At 39.2% G+C, this 17,596-nt stretch overlaps 1 protein-coding gene across 4 annotated transcripts in view; it reads left to right on the forward strand.

Moving 5' to 3' along the window:
• Positions 1 to 1,579: 1,579 nt before the first annotated feature.
• LOC131343048 (coiled-coil domain-containing protein 60-like) overlaps positions 1,580 to 17,596 on the forward strand; it is a 25,387-nt gene continuing 9,370 nt past the window's right edge. The window contains exons 1-8 of one of the 4 annotated variants that reach the window (XM_058374416.1): positions 1,580 to 1,887; positions 5,640 to 5,717; positions 6,119 to 6,195; positions 10,700 to 10,888; positions 11,052 to 11,180; positions 13,149 to 13,253; positions 16,887 to 16,977; positions 17,226 to 17,421. In XM_058374416.1, the coding sequence (XP_058230399.1) occupies positions 1,708 to 1,887; positions 5,640 to 5,717; positions 6,119 to 6,195; positions 10,700 to 10,888; positions 11,052 to 11,180; positions 13,149 to 13,253; positions 16,887 to 16,977; positions 17,226 to 17,421 (1,045 nt within the window). In that variant the 5' untranslated portion in view covers positions 1,580 to 1,707. The remainder of the gene's footprint in view (positions 1,888 to 5,639; positions 5,718 to 6,118; positions 6,196 to 10,699; positions 10,889 to 11,051; positions 11,181 to 13,148; positions 13,254 to 16,886; positions 16,978 to 17,225; positions 17,422 to 17,596) is intronic. The other 3 variants (XM_058374417.1, XM_058374418.1, XM_058374419.1) reach the window with 3 other exon arrangements.

The following is a 17,596-nucleotide window of genomic DNA, read 5'->3' on the forward strand; positions in this document are numbered from 1 at the left end:
AATTTGGTTTGGCAGGAAGACTATGACAATGACTAAGCAGAAGTGAAGTTTTCAGCCCCTCAGTGGGATCACCCTGGGCATGTGTCAGGGTAATTTTCATGAGAGAATGTGACAGGTGGAGTTTGTATATTCCTATTTTTAATTCAGACCTATTTTCAAATAGACCCACTATCCATCCGCGACAAGATACTGTAGTGAAAACAAAATTCCACAGATTCATCTACAAGTAATAAAACACAAAAACAGTGTTGTGCTGTTACAGGAAAATAATCAACAGCGATGTGGTGAGCTATGAGAATTTGGGTTACTGATACAACTCCAAAGTTCATTTTCATATTTTTTCATATTTTCACATTTTCACATTTATTTTTCTATAACAGCACATCCTGAAGTCCTATATCAGAGCAAATTGCTAATAAGTAAAATTATTATTATATATCATACTTTTTAAATTTTATTTATAGTTACAAATAACCATAGAAAACAGAAAAACATTTCATTTTTGAGTGATTTTTTTAAAACTAGTCTTAACTAGTCTAAAATAGACATTTTTGTTTATTTCAGATTTTCCTTTTTTTTAGGATTTTATTTATTTTATATTGAATATATTTTTACTATTTATATATATATACTTTTGAAGTTTTATTTGAATATGAATTTCATACATGAGAGTAAGCTAAATAAAAAATGTGATTTTTTTAGTCAGTAAAACATTTTCTATTTAATTTAATTATTAAGATATTAACTGCAGATTTTAACATACTATAATGAACTTTTTTATCACCCCTGTACTTATAATTTATGTCACACATCTAAGGTTTTTAATCCGCCTCATGCCTGTGTTTAAATTCTATACATATCATATGACTTTTTTTTTGTTAAATGGTGTATTTAAATGTTTGGGCTAATGTACGTAAAAGCTGCTTCTTTAAAATGACTTCTAAATTAAGTAAAATAAAAGTAAAATAAAATAAACGAAGATGAGTAAAATAAAAATAAATGGAAGACAAAACTACTAGTTAAAAAATACATTAATTAATTAATTAATTAATTAATTAATTAATTAATTAATTAATAGCTATTTACATATATTCTATACTCATCAAATTAAATCATTTTTTTAATAGTGTATTTAATAAATGTTTGGGCTAATGCACATAAAAGCTGCTTTTAAAAAAATTACTTCTAAATTAAATAAAAAGTAAATAAATAAAAGTAAAATAAAATAAATGAAGATCAGTTAAATAAAATAAATTAAAGACTATTAGTTAAAAATAAATAAATAAATAAATAAACCTGCAAGTTAAAAATGGCAAAATGTGAATCTATAAACAATAATAAAAAAACAGGAAATGTGACACATATATAATTTAAAGATTTCTAAAAAAGCAAATTATATTCTTATGCTTTTATCAGCTTCTGTGCTCCATATGTCTAGTAGTTAAGCTGTTTCTTATTTCTGAAGCCACACTGAACACTTTAACCCCTGAATAGAAGACAAGCCGTGTTTTTTTTTTTTCCCCACTCTAACCGGTTTGAAATGGCCTTGTTGCCATGGGAGACGAGACCCACAACAGGACCCAGAGCCATTTTAGCCCTCATGCTCCACATGCACTCCATGCACTCTGTAGATAATATGTGCTGCTCTGATTTTTTTCTTCAAAACTTGAAACCGTTCCATTGTTGTGGATTAGAAAACGTAGCATAATGCCACAAATGCTTCAGCCGTGCCAGAGTTTGGACCCTGGAAGGTCTTTGAGGGATAAGGTGATTTACGTGAACCCAAACCTGGAGGAGGAATTCTGGGAGAAATTCCACCACAAACACAAGCAGGTGTTTGGTGAAGTGAAGGAAAAGATAACGCTGGAGACTAAGAAAGTGGAGGAGGTATTTCTTTTCGTATTTTCTAACATAAACGTATAAATTTATAGTTAAAATTAAAAGTTAGCAGTCTGAACTAGTATTTCTAATAGCTGGCTTATGAAGTAGTCACAGTGTGACTACCCCCTAAGTATTTGCCCCCACAAGCACTGAACGTTTCATTTTGTTTTCCTGAAATCAGAAATCAGTATAGTTTACAAAATGATCTTATTTTAAATGTGAAATACTTTGATTGCATAAGTATTCACACACACACACACCCTGAACATTTCCTCATTTTGTATTGGGCTTAACTGAAATTAATGCCAACAAAATAACCCATTCTATTGCATTGGAAAGGATCTATATAGTCGTGGTTGCATAAGTATCCCCCCACCCCACCCCCCTTGTTGCTGTAAATTAGTTTTGGTGTAACTAGACACTACCACATGTCACCTAATCACTCAAATGGAGTGTGTGTGTAGTTATTACAGTGTCACATGACCTGAATATACATAAGGAGTAACACACCAAAGTGTTCACACCAAGTTGTTCACACCAAAATGTACACACCAAAGTGGTGTGATACGGCCCAATTCAGAAATTAATATATATATATATATATATATATATATATATACATACATACATAAGTCTATAATAAACTCAAAAACTGTGCTGGCCTACTAGTTGCTCAGCCCCTGGCTCCACAAGGACATTAGATCAGATGAGGGGTAACCCAAATGAGGATGAGGTTCCCTTCTGAGCCTGGTTCCTCTCAAGGTTTCTTCCTCATAATATCATCTCAGGGAGTTTTTCTCGCCGCTGTTGCCTCAGGCTTGCTCATTAGGGATAAACGTTAGAGATAAAAGGTCACCTAACTTTATTCTATGTTTCTATACTTCTCTAAAGCTGCTTTGAGACAATGTCTATTCTGAAAAGCACCATACAAATAAACTGAATCGAACTGAAACGAATAAAGCGCAAATAGTAATAAAACTGGATTAATATATATATATGTATAAATGTTTTGTAATTTATTAATGAACAACATGTTTGAGCTTTTTTCCTGTTTATTGTGAAGCTACTACCATGTGTCAGGATGGCAGAGCGGTTTCAGGTGCTGTGTTCAGGTTGCAGTCTTCCTTGGAGGTGTGGGATCGAATCCCACTTCTGACATTAATTTCTTCCCTGTGGCTCAAGCGGTTAAGTCTTTGGATTGGAAGGTTGGGGTTCAAGCCCCAGCACTGGGAAGCTGTTCAGCAATAAAGCAAAGGACTTAACCCTCTCTGCTCCAGTGGTGCTGTATCCTAACTACCTCTGTGTTCTGACCCCAACTTCCTAACCTGGGATATGTGAAGAAAAGAAAAATAAATGCTTTGTCTTATTTACTAGCCTCACTGCATTACTAGCTTGTTATGTGAATGATCTGAACTGATACTGGAGACTCCTTCCATTCATGTCATGTAAACATCAACAACACTTAAAAAGAATTTCTATTTATTATTAGCCTTAGCTAATGGTGAAGCAATGGCCATACAAACAAGCCCAGGGATAAGCTGTTACTAAAGACAAAATAACAGAACTAGCACAATAATACAAAACTTTGATTCATTGACTCATTTGATTTAAACTTATTCACTTAACCCAATGTTTGCTAAACGTTTGTCAAGTCAAAACTTAGTGTCTGGAAGTTGAGTCATATCAACTGGAGTTCTTTCTAGTTAGATCGAAACCTTTCACTACTCATCCGAGCAGCTTCTTCAGTGTGAGAAAAGTTGGCAGGGTTCCACGAATTTGTATCCTCCAGGTTCAAGGATCCTCCCCTTCCTGGATAGCATTGTTAAGGGAACAAGGAGAAGGTGAGATTTGGGGGAGGAGTTAGAGTGCCCTCAGGTGTGGCTTTCCTGGTGGATCTGTGAAGAGGTCTTGATCTTCTTGAGGATGGATGAATCCTGCAGATTTCCCTCAGACTGAAGAAACTGCTCAGATGAGTAGAGAAACTTCTTGATCTAACTAGAAAAAAGTCCAGTTGATATGACTCAATTTCCACCTGGATGACTGAGACTCAAACCTAGTGATTATTTATGTTTATAGAGCCTAAGTTCAACGTCAGGTTATGTAGGACTGGAAATAACGGATAAAGATGACTGCTGAGTGGACAAACTTGTCAGCCTGTACTGACTCCTTTTCAGCATCTTGAAGCTTCTACACTTCACGTCTCCTCACCTAGTAACCAGGAGACATGGTACAGACTTAGTGTAATTGTGTGGCTTTGTGTAAAAGTGTAGCAGACGCTTTAACACCCTATTTGTGGTCAGTTGGGAGAAACCCGGAGTGCTTTTTAGGCTACGATGTTGAACATGAGCAGATTTACTGCTAATAGGATCATCTATCAGGACAGGGAGAGAGGGGAGAGTCGAGGCACAGCAGAGAGGCAGAGGAGAGGCAGAGCAGCCAGAGGAGACACCTCTGTCTGAAAGAAGCCATATTTGTCAAGCAGAAGGCCCTTGGCACATTCAGACGAACATTTTTTCACATACATGACAGAACTGATGCAGACGCAATGGCCCAGTGGCAGGGTTTGGGGTAGAAAAAAGCAGGGTAACAAATGTAGCTGTACCCTGTAGCTGATATCGTTCCTGTTTATGTAAAATATGCATTCAATTAACGTGACTCTATACCATTAAACATCTACTAAATGTTTATTATTATTAGCTGGCTAATAGATTTTTATAGTGACTCATCTACCTGATGCTTATGTTACCATTAGCATTAGCACCTTGCTTCTTATTTTGTACACAGTAACCTAATATCAGTAGACTTGCTAGCAATTCATAATATTTTCTAAAAAACAGTAAATTTAAATATTTCACATTGCTAGAAATGTCAATGTTAGCTAAGCTAACTAGCGCTCTGGGTTATACCTCTGTCAAAGTGTGTGCTTTGCAGGCAACAAGCTAGCCAGCTAACATGATTTTATGATGGATTTATATTCTTAAAGGTCAGTGATAAAAAATTTTAACGTGTCTGTGTTTATTGATCTAACGTAAATGCTTCCATAAACTCAGATTCAATTAGTGAACTGTTTTGATATTAATGGTATTTTTCTTAATAGTTAGATTAAAATTCCAGAGTTAGGAGCTGTAGCTGTTGCAGAATTATCTTAGCTATCCTGAGTATGTTGGAAACAATGAGTGAAAAGAAAGACTTCTCTGCTTATTATAGTTATATGCTAATTATACGATTAGCAAAACATGCTTCTTCTTACTTAATCTAGAAAATTGTTCAGCTACTTAGCCTCATATGCTATATAAATCATAAACTCTTTTAATTGCTAATGTTAGCTGGAAGGCAAGCTAGGCAGATGGGATTTTGGATATTATACTGATATTCTTAATATTTTAGAGAATTCAGAATCTGATTAGCGATTTAATGAAGTACTTCAGACTAAAGCTAGTCTTGTGGCTGTAGGGGTGAGACTCTAGCTAACTAGCATGGTTGAAATAGTAAATTTTACAAATATTTGAGTCAATTTAACAGAGTAAGCAATGATTTAGCACTGGTTTAAATCTCACATTAGCTAATTAGTATATAGTCCAGAGACTACAGACCAAACTAGCTAAAAATTCAGAATACTCTGAGTGTGTGTATGTATATATGTGTGTGTGGGAGTGTTTTTAAAGCAAGCAAATAACACAGTGGCCCTTATGACCGAAGCAGTCAGGAATATCACAGGTGAACACAAACCGACTCAGCGTTGTTATTTTTTTCTGCAGGAGCCAAAAATAGAGCTCTGTAGAGCTGATGAAGGTGTCTGCCGCTCGACTCCGCCAGACTCCTCGCTACAAAATAAGGTATGAGGTCAGCGTGAGTTACGGCTCGGTCTGATGAGTACATGAAGATGTAGTGAAGAGATGTGAAACCTTTTGATAATTAAAACACCGGCAATTAATCAATAGAGGAGCTCGACTTGGAATGTTGCATTTCAGGACTTCGGGTGCTGGTGACCTTGAGTGGCCTTGTGATGCCTTCTGTGGTCATTTAAGGATTATTTTTTTTAAATGCATGTGATACTGTATAAATTTACGAACATCTATCATTCTTCATACAAATTCCTCTCCACCAACACTATATGTAGGGATTTGGTTATATTATGGTTGCAGAACTCAGTGCTCTTATTTTTGTAATCCGACAAAGCATGAGTTTCTTACAGATTACCTGACATAATTTCTCTGAGATGATCTCTCCCTTTTAGGATTTGCCCCTAAAACGGCCCAAATCTCAGAAAAGAGGAGACGCCGACAGCCTCTGGAAGCATCTATGGCGCTCCAGGTTGGTTTGCATGCTAGCATGAATAATTTAACTGAATTTAGCGCTCGCCACAGATGCTGGAGGATTAAATAATCAGCAACCCAGAAGTTGGAACCCAGTAGGAATAGTGTTTGTTGTTGTTGTTTGCCTGCTGTAGGGATTTTTCATTTTTCTTTATGATGCACGAAATTCTTCAGCATTTGATTCAAGGCCTCCAGAGTTGAAAGAAACAGCCATCAGCCATTCATTACAGCTCAACCCATTCATACGTCGAAAGCTTCAGCTAGAATGAAAGTGTAATGGCCTTTGAAAGTACAGGCATAATAGTTTGAAATAAAGGGCTAAGCCCTGCAATGTGCAGGACATAAAAAAAGATGGCTAGTCCACTCAGGGACTTAAAACCTGATTTCAGTAACATTTTTGCCATTCAGTGTGAAGGCAGAATGTCAGCCTTGTCAACCATAACCTGTAAAGGAACTAAAAGCATCGCTGTGGCCTTTTCTGAAGTGTGCAAAATGTTTCGGGGTCGGTCTCTGGGTATGTTTCCTTTTCAAAAGTTTCCCTGTGGTTGTATAACGATCACCGTCAAAACATTCAGCATTAAGCACCAATATTCACCATCAAACACCAGCTTTCATTATCACACACATACACCAACATTTGCCATCAAACACCAGTATTCGCCATTAAACAACGAAATTCACCATCAAACACCTGCACCAACATTCATTATGAAACATGGATATTCAGCATCAAATGCCAACATTCACCAAACACCAACATTTACCATCACAACAACATTTATCATCAAACAGCAAAATTCACCATCAAACACCAACTTTCACCATTATACCAACATTCACCCTCAAACACCAACATTTACCATCAAACACCAACACCAACATTCACCCTCAAACACCAAAATTCACCATCAAACAACATTTACCATCCCACCATTATCATAAAATACCAATATTTACCCTCAAACACCAACATTCCCCATCAAACACCAACATTCCCCATCAAACACTAACATTCACCATCATACCAACATTTACCATCAAACACTAACATTCACCATCAAACGCCAACATTTACCCTTAAACACCAACATTTACCATCAGACACCAACATTCACCCTCAGTCAGCAACATTCACCATCAATCACCAACATTCACCCTCAAACACCTGCATTAATATTCATTATCAAACACCAAAATCACCATCAAATACCTGCACCAACATTCAGAATCAAACACCCACATTCAGCATCAAACACCTGCACTAATGTTCATTATCAAACACCATCATTCACCACCAAACACCAACGTTCCCTATCAAACACCAACATTCACCATCAATCACCAACATTCACCACCAAACACCAACATTCACCATCATTCACCAACATTCACCCTCAAACACCTGCACTAACGTTCATTATCAAAAACCAACATTTATGGCATTTATAAAGCACCAATATTTAAGTAATTAAGATTCACATGAACAAACTGCAGACAGACAATAATCTATATATAATCACTTTTTTAAATTGAAAATTTTTTAATCCACTTTTTATTGGATTGATTTTTAAAACATTTCTATTTTGGTAAATTGGATGAGAAGGCCTGGCTGAGAGAAGAGAACACTGCAGATCACTAACTACCTGAGATATGTGTTTAAGGGTTACAGCTTTTATTTGAGTATAAAGTACCCCAATCATCTAAGAATATGTATGACAAAAAGCTGGGTTTCTTTCTTCACCCCATATCTCTCTATTCTCTCTCAATTTTTCTTTTTTTCATGCTCGTGCCCAGTGTAAGCCTGGCAGGCATCTGAGCTGGCATTTCGTCTGTCCACGTGGGAGAATAAAACACACTGTTTCTCAGCAGTCATCCCTCTCTCACTCCTTCTCTTTTCTCTCTCTTTTCCTCTCTGGGCATCACGAAATGGATGACATTTATGACAGTCACTGATAGATTCCAGAATTGCGAATTATGCATGCCAAAGCTGGGGTGGTCTGGCATTTTAAAGAAGGAAAACACAATTACTGTGGCTGGCTTTTTTTATCTAGTCAAAATAGAATGAGTTTACTGTTTATGTGGGTCACTGCTTTCTTTACCTCCAGCGTTCATGTGGTGTTTATTATCTGCACTGCACATTGCTGAAAATTTCTGCTCTGCTTTCACTCGTTGAAATGACCTTCTCAGCAGGAGGCCTAATGTTATAAGAAGAAAAAGAACAGAAGCACCATGGCAGTGGTAATGTGGCTGAATGAAGAATGAAGAATTGTTGTCTTTGATTGTGATTGGTGGTGTTTGATGGACTATTTTAATGTTTAATTAGGAATGAATGTTGAAGAATGTTAGTATTTGATGGTGTGGTTGAATGATGCCATATAATTAAGCTTGTTGAGGTTTAATAGGCTGTTAAAGGTTTGGTAAATATGGTGTTTGATGGTGAATGTTGGTGTTGGATGGTTGGTGTTTGAAATCTTGGAGAGTTTGAGTGTGTATTTAATGCTAAATTAAGAATGTTAGTGTTTTGTGGTAGGAGTTTGGTGGAAATGTTTGGTTTTGGATGTGAATGTTGGTGTTTGTTGCAAAATGTTGGTATTTGGTGGGTGATGGACAATTTGGTGTTTGATGATGAAAAATGTTTCACTGGTGTGAAATTTGGTAGTTGGTGTTTGTTGGTCAGTATTGCCATTTGACCGGTTGCTTGAAGATGAATGATGTGGTGTTTGATGGTAAAGGTTGGTGTTTGATGGATGGTGATTGAAATGTGGAAGAGAATGTATTTAATGCTGGAGTATAAACAGAAATGTCAGTATCTGATGAAGAATGTTAGTGTTTTGTGGTAGGTGTTTGAAACTTTGGTGTGAGATGAATGTTGGTGTTTGTTGCAGGATGTTGGTATTTGATGGTTGATGGAAAATCTGGTGTTTGATGGTTGATTGGTAAATATTTGATGAAAAATGTTCCATTGATGTGAAAGTTGGTGTTTGTTGGTTAGTGTCACTATTTGACCGGTTCCTTGAAGATGAATGATGTGGTGTTTGATGGTGAAGGTTGGTGTTTGAAATGTTAAAGAGTTTGACTGTGTGTAAAACTGGAGTATAAACAGAAGTGTCAGTGTCTGATGAAGAATGTTTCGTGGTAGGAGTTTGGTGGGAAATTTTGTTTTGGATGTGAATGTTGGTGTTTATTGCAAAATATTGGTATTTGATGGGTGATGGACAATTTGGCGTTTGATGATTGGTGAATATTTGGTGAAAAATGTTCCATTGATATGAAAGTTGGTGTTTGTTGGTCAGTGTTGCCATTTGTCCGGTTGCTTGAAGATGAATGATGTGGTGTTTGATGGTGAAGGTTGGTGTTTAATGCTGGAGTATAAACAGAAATGTCAGTGTCTGATGAAGAAAGTTAGTGTTTTGCGGTGGGTGTTTGGTGGAAAATGTTGGTGTGAGATGAATGTTGGTGTTTGTTGCAGAATGTTGGTATTTGATGAATATTTTGGTGTTTGATGGTTGATTGGCAAAAATTTGATGAAAAATGTTCCATTGATGGTTGGTGTTTGTTGGCCAGTGTTGCCATTTGACCAGTTGCTTGAATGATGTGGTGTTTGATGATTGGTGTTTGAAATGTTTGAAGAATTTGAATGTATTTAATGCTGGAGTATAAACAGGAATGTCAGTGTCTGATGAAGAAAGTTAGTGTTTTGTGATGGGTGTTTGGTGGAAAATGTTGGTATTTGATGGTATGGTTATGGTTAACCATGTGCAATTAGGCATGTTGGTGTTTAATAGAAACTGTTGATGTTTATTGGTAAGTGTTTGATGGGAAAAGTTCCAGTTATGTGAAAGTTGGTGTTTGTTTATTGTTAAGTATTTGATGGAGAAGGTTATAGTCATGTAAAAACTATAATGTGTTTGTTGGTAAGTGCTTCTGTTTGAAGGTGAATGGTGTGGTGTTTGATGGTTGGTGTTTGAAATGTTGGAGAGTTTGACAGTGTTTATTTAATGCTGGAGTGTAAAGTGTAAAGGTGTTGGTTGGTCAGTTTAACTGTTGTTTGGAGATGAATGATGTGGTGTTTGATGAAAGTTGGTGTTAAGGTTGGAGAGTATAACAGTTTGATGGAAAATGTTGGTGAGATGCAAATGTTGGTGTTTGGTAGTGAATGAGATGGTGAATGGTAGCGTGTGTGTGTGTGTTGGTGTCTTATGGGGAAGGTGTTGGTTCTTATTGATGAATCTTGGTGTTTGATGACGAATGTTGATTAATGATGAAGTTTAATTGCGACTGGTGGTGTTTGATGATGGATGGTGGTGTTTGATGGTAGATGTAAGTGTTGGATGGTGTGTGTGATGTCTCTGGTATTTGATGGAGAATGCTGGCGTTCCGTTATGTGTGTTGATGGAGAATGTATTGGTGTTTATTGGTGGATGGTTTGTGTTGGTGTTTGATGGAAAATGTTGGTGTTTCTAGAACAAAGATTTTGGTGGTATCTTGATTAAGAAAAGTAGTGTGTATCGTTTGTCCCTCAGGAAGCTGGTTTCGGCAGTCAAGCAGGGCGGCAACTATTTTCAGCTCCTCCTGGAGCAAGAGGAGCAGAAAAATGAAAAGAGGAGGAAGAAAGAAGAGAGGAGACGGACTGATCTTCATCATCATCAAACGTCCACCTCTGACTCTGAGATAGAGAATGAGGAAGAGAGGTAATGTTCCTGTTAACCTTTAAAATATAACATTTTTGGGAAGTGGCTTCATTTTCATTAGGATTGCTTATGTGGATCTTCATTAAGATGAATTAAGATGAATAAAGATAAAGATAAAGATAAGTTTCTCTATATAAACAAATATAAACTATTTTTTATTCAGAAGATCTGTTAATGGAGGAGTTTCCTCATCACCATGGAGGCAGAGCAACAGGAGGCAGGGTGAACGACTCCGCCCCTTTACTCCAGTCCACCAATCACTGACTTCAGATCAGCCACATCATCTTTCAGAGTAAGATTCTCTCTCTCTCTCTCTCTCTCTCTCTTTACATTCTCTCCATCTCTCTCACCATTTTTTTTCATAACCCTCTTTTCCTCTGTTTTTCTTAAATTCTGTCTTTTCTTTCTCTCATGTCTCTCCATCTTTTCTCTCCTACACCTCTCTGTTTCACTATTTATTTTTCACTCCATCCTTTTGTCATTCATTTTTCTCTTACCATCTCTCTCTCTCTCTCTCTCTCTCTCTCTCTCTTTCTCTCTCTTTCTTTGTCCAGTTCTTATTTTCTCATCTCTTTTTTCTCTCATGTCTCTCTCTTTCTCTCCATCTTTTGCTTCTTATGATTTCACCTCTTTGTCTAACTTTTTCTTTCTCTTCCAGTGGCATCCCTCCATCTTTCTGTCTCTCTCTCTCTCTCTCTCTCTCTCTCTCCATCTCTTTGTCCTGCTGTTATTTTTTCATTCTTCATCTCTTTTCTCATGCGCCGCTCCATTCGGCTCTGTCTCACTATGTCTTTTTCTTGCAATCTCTCTCATCTGTCTTTCTCACCATCATCCTCTTCCTTTGTCTTACTTTCTTGCTCTGTCTCCTCCTGTCTCACTCCATCATTTTCCCTCCATCTTTCTCTGTCTTACTGTATCTTTCTCTCCATAGCTCTTCCTGTGTCTAATGTGCCTCTCTCCTCTTTCCATCTTTCTCTTCCTGCATCTCTTTTTTCTCTGTCTTGTTCGACACGATTCTCTCCTGTGTTGCTTTATCTCTCTCTCTCTCTCTCTCTCTCTCTCCGGTTCTAACACACTTTTTACGCAGGCCTACACACTTACCGACACTTTCTGTGCTTGTGTGACGTTTCTCTCTGAAGTGCTTACACTGAGGATTTAAATGCTGAAAACATCAGTGGGTGTTTTGTTGCTGCATTTGATTGCTGTGCTCTCAAATAGCGGCGTGTGTGTGTGTGTGTGTGTATGTGTGCCCACACAGTCTAAAACACTTAGGAATAAAAACCTCCGGCAAATATCTCAGTCTCGGATAATTTCACAAAAGAGACATTTCTTTGAAAACACTTTCAGAGAAATTGCTGGTCTTTTATTCAGCCGTGTTTCACACACACAGAAGCGCGTTGGCTTTTGTGTGGACGATTCATTGGAGTGAGACGCAATTTCAGCTCGAAAGTTACAAAAAGCCGAGCAGAGCAACCCTAACACGAGCACAACTGAAAAAGAAAAGAACAGACACAGACATTTCCTTGTTGGCCTGACAGCCAAGAGTGCTAAAAGCTTTCATGAATAGCTAATAGCTAACTTAGCGGAGGAAGATGACCTATTAGCTTGCTTTAAGGCTCCGGCTTTACTGAGCATGTGATTGTGGCAGTTAACCAAGGCAATGTTTTCTTCTTTCTTTCTTTGCTTTTTTTCACTCTGTCACTATGCTACCAAAATATGAGAAGAACATTAGCTCACCAACATTATACATTAGACTAAAATAAATACAGAATGTGTATTTACAAATGTTTTTAGCTTCAGTAGTTAGCATATTTGCCTCACATCTACAGCACTGGGGGTTCAGTTCCTGTCTCCATCCTGTGCTGAAGTTTGTAGGTTCTCCCTGTGCTTCAGTGGTTTCCCCTGGGTTCTCCGGTTTCCCCCGGGTTCTCCGGTTTCCCCCATTTTAAAGGCATGCACTGTAGCCTGATATATCAGTTGGCAGGAGTTCGTACCCTTTGATGGGTTGATTCCCCGTCCAACATGTCCCCCATCTTGTGCTCACTGTCCCTTTGGGATGGACTTCAGGTTTCCTTTGAGCCTGTGTAGGATAAACAGTACAGTAAATGGATGGATGGATGTGTTGGTCAGTCAGTGGTTTTCTTCATGCCCGTAGTTCACTGTGCTGGTGTTGCAAGGAAATGTTTATAGCTGCTGTAACCTAAGTGAGAATTTTCTTTTTTGAGGTACATGATCATTGTTCTGCTCTGTCTTCTTGTAGGGAACATGTGTATCGGCAACTGTGCTGTCTGTGCTGGTTGTTGGAGGCTCTGACTCTGGAACGCTCCGGAAGATTCGGATCTGTGGCTTCATGCTGGGACGCTAAGTATGATTTCTGTTGTTACTGTTCGCAGAATGATAAACTGCTAGCTGTTTTCCCTTAGCCTGTAGATTTTTTTATGGACACCACCAGTACCACTCTTCAGAGGAGAATAACAGACGTGACAGACTTGTCACTTGTCACTAGACGTGACAGCAGGTGTGACAATAGACATTACAGTAGATGTAACAGTAGACACGTCAGTAGACGTGACAGCAGGTATGACATTAGACGTGACATTAGACTCATCAGTAGACGTGACAGCAGGTATGACATTAGACATTACAGTAGATGTAACAGTAGACGCATCAATAGATGTTACAGCAAGTATGACATTAAACGTGACAGTAGACGCGTCAGTAGACATGATGACAGTAGGCGTGACAGCAGGTGTGACATTAGATGTGACAGTAGGTGTGACAGTTGACATGACAGTAGACTCATCAGTAGACGTGACAGCAGGTAAGACATTAGATGTGACAGGAGACGCTTCAGTAGATGTGAGGGCAGGTATGACATTAGATGTTACAGTAGACTCATCAGTAGACGTGATGACAGGAGACGTGACAGCAGGTATGACTGTAGACATGACAGTAGACTTGTTGGTAGACAGTAGACATGACAACAGACTTGTCAGTACACATGACAGCCAGTGTGACTGTAGACGTGACACTAGACTTGTTGGTAGATGTGACAACACACGTGACATTAGACATGATAACAGACTTGTCAGTAGACGTGACAGTAGATGGATCACTAGATGTGATGGTAGATGCAACAGTAGGCATGACAGTAGACAAGATGGTAGACATGACAGAAGACACCGTCTTTGGTTTTTTTTGGTGTGTGTGTGTGTGTGTGTGATGAGTGGCATCCAAACAGAGGTGATTTTGTTTTTACTCAGATATTTTCCACTGCACTCTTTCCTGTATACCTAACGATTAAGTTTTCCCTCTGGTCTGAGTTTAATGTTGTTCTTTAATATCCAGTTTATTTGTACAGTTTTCTTGGCGCTGGTCAGCGCTGGAGGAAGAACTATGATGTTGATTTCAGACATATCTCTGTGTATGCAGATTGCTGAGGAGATGAGGAGAGTGGGATGGTGTGGTTCAGAACATTTCTTACTGAATTGTTTCCAGAAGAGTTGAACAGCTGTGCGGTCCCATATGACCAGGATGGAATTGTCTGGCGTAATGTGGCCAGATTTCAGATTCCACAAAACTAAATTCTATCCATTATTTTATATCGTATTAGGTGTAAGTGATGCAGGACGTGGTCTTTAAACCCTGAGGCTAAAAAAATCATCTCTGGGTGTTATTGCTAACTGCTAACTGTAATTGCTAATCTGAGTTGTTCAGGATTAGATATGAGAATGATATAATAGTGTTGGTCTGAGAGACGTGTTTAAGACGTGTACGTCTGATTTAGGGCTCAACTGTTGCTTGATATATTTCAATAAGTAATAAAGTTGAATGCAAAACATGTCTTCTGGGGTTTTTTTTAGTGTTAGAGTGTTAGTTCATTCTGAGCGTGTTGTTTATTTAGCGTGTTTCGGGAGTGAGTGTGAGTCTAACTCACAGTAACACACTGCGCTTCCTCCCTCAGGCTGAACACTGACCTTAATAACACTGTGACCTCAGAGTCCAGAGTGAATATAATGAGTGCAGGAGCTTTATGAAGTGTGTGTGTGTGTGTGTGTGCTTTATAATTGAGTTTAGCTTCAAGACACAAAAGCAGCTTGTGTGTATATATACAGTAAAGTACTGGAACAGCAAGGTCAGTGTTGTGTTTTTTTTCTATACACTGAATGCATTTGGGTTTTAGACGAAAAGACGCAAATGAGATGATAGATGAGAATTTCAGCATTTTAGAATTTCAGTGTTAAACAACGTAGAACTTGGCACCTTTTGTTTGAACCCACCCAACTGATATTTCCAAAAATATTGGAATGTTCAACTGAGTGTTGCCCAGGTGTGTCCTGATAGATTGAGTGTTTAAACAAAACCTCTGTTTCCTCCTGTGAAGACCAGAGAGATGTCTATGGGAGAAAAGTAAATTATTGTCAGGCTTAGAATAGAGGGAAGGCACTGGGTGAAAGCAGTACAATAATGTGAAATGTTTTGAAATCGGGGTAATAACAACCAGACATGGAACAGGTTGACCAGTTGACGAGAAACACTGAGAAAGCTGTGAAGAGCAACTAAAAGACTGTAACATCACCAAAGGTAAAAGACAGTTGTGAAGGTAAAGGACGGGGATGAAGGAGAAGGACAGGGGTGAAGGTGAAAGACAGGCCTGAAGATGAAGGACAGGGCTGAAGGTGAAGGACAGGGCTGAAAGTGAAGGACGGGGTGAAGGTGAAGGACGGGGTGAAGGTGAAGGACAGGTGTGAAGGTCAAGAACAGGGGTGAAGGTGAAGGACAGGGGTGAAGGAGAAGGACAGGGGTGAAGGTGAAAGACAGGCCTGAAGATGAAGGACAGGGCTGAAGGTGAAGGACAGGGCTGAAAGTGAAGGACGGGGTGAAGGTGAAGGACGGGGTGAAGGTGAAGGACAGGTGTGAAGGTCAAGAACAGGGGTGAAGGTGAAGGACAGGGGTGAAGGTGAAGGACAGGGGTGAAGGTGGAGGACAGGGGTGAAGGTGAAGGACAGGAGTGAAGGTGAAGGACAGGAGTGAAGGTGAAGGACAGGAGTGAAGGTGAAGGACAGGGGTGAAGGTGGAGGACAGGGGTGAAGGTGAAGGACAGGAGTGAAGGTGAAGGACAGGGGTGAAGGTGGAGGACAGGGGTGAAGGTGAAGGACAGGAGTGAAGGTGAAGGACAGGAGTGAAGGTGAAGGACAGGAGTGAAGGTGAAGGACAGGGGTGAAGGTGAAGGACAGGGGTGAAGGTGGAGGACAGGGGTGAAGGTGAGAGTAACCTCTACCAAACTGATCGAAAGCCCAAAATGTGTTGAAAATAAAAATCTGCTCAGGATCCAAGTGTGTTCAGTGTACAGCAAAAACTTACGAATTAGCCATGCTACTTTAATACTTTCTGAGAGGACTGTGTGTGTGTGTGTGTGTGTGTGTGTGTGTGAGCGTGTGTGTGTGTGTGTGTTACTTTCCTTGATGCCACAGGTCAAGTAAATATTACCATAAAATGATTTATTTTTAATATCATGATATCTTACAGCACTCGTGACTGTATGGTAGAATGTAACCATGGCAACAAGCATAAATATTTGTTTAGGCTATCCTAGGCTAGGCAAACTATGTAAACAAAACCTGGGAGGAAATGATGATTATTTATCAATCTGTGTTTAATCATAACGTTCATAATGTTCATCAGGAACCTCCTGTGTGAACTCGCTCCTGTGGTCATGTTCAGTGTGAGTGCAGTAGCAGGGCGCCTCCTGGTGGCAGCTGTAGCACCTTTACACTCTTTGTACTGCACTTTTAAAACAACAACAAATATAAATAGAGGTACACCCACATACAAGAGAACAAAAGAGAGAGAGAGAGAGAGATTTCTAGGATGTTCTATCAGGGAGAGAGATGCATATTCAGTGTACTAGAATGAATTACTGGGATGAAAGTATGTGTTTCTCTCTCTCTCTCTCACTCCCTCTCTCCCCCTCTCTCTCTCTCTCTCTCTCTCTCAGGGATCCAGGACGGAGCAGAAACACTCTGAAGGCTGTGAGCAGAGAGAAGTTGATTCAGGCCAAGTGGGACCGATTCATCTCTCCTCCTAAGGTCGGTCTCTTTCTGTCTCACTCACTGGCCTGAGAGAATCATCCCATAGTTTATCACTCCCCTAACACACACATACACACACACACACACACACTTCGATGCTGAACAGCTGAGCACCAGTAATAATAAATAAATACTGAGAAAGAAGAGAGAGAGAGAGAGAGAGAGAGAAATGAATGATTGTAAAATAATGACATTAGTAGTTCAGTGTTGCATTAAGTCTCTCTCTCTCTCTCTCTCTCTCTCAGTCTCTGTTTCCTGTAATCAGATTGTCTCGCATAACCTCTTTGACCCACAAGTCTCCAGCCCTCAGTGCCGCTTCGTCGGCGGTGTTAACAACTTCGTTGCCAGGCAACATGTCCTCCTGTGACGTTACTTTTTCGGGTGAAGAGAGCGAGTGTCCAAGTGTGGTGATGTTGGAGACGGATCCTCCTGTTTCTAAATGTAGGTCACATGTCTGTCTGTCTGTGTGTGTGTGTGTGTGTGTGTGTGTGTGTGTGTGTGTGTGTGCGAGTGAGAGCATGGACCTCAGAAGCCAAGAGGAAACCAAAATGTGCACGGGGTCAAAGGTCATGTGTTTCTATGAATGCCTATGGATAAGGAGTGTCCAGGAACAAGG

This window comes from Hemibagrus wyckioides, linkage group LG22 (assembly GCF_019097595.1).
Source record: "Hemibagrus wyckioides isolate EC202008001 linkage group LG22, SWU_Hwy_1.0, whole genome shotgun sequence".
NCBI classification, from domain to species: Eukaryota; Metazoa; Chordata; class Actinopteri; order Siluriformes; family Bagridae; genus Hemibagrus; species Hemibagrus wyckioides.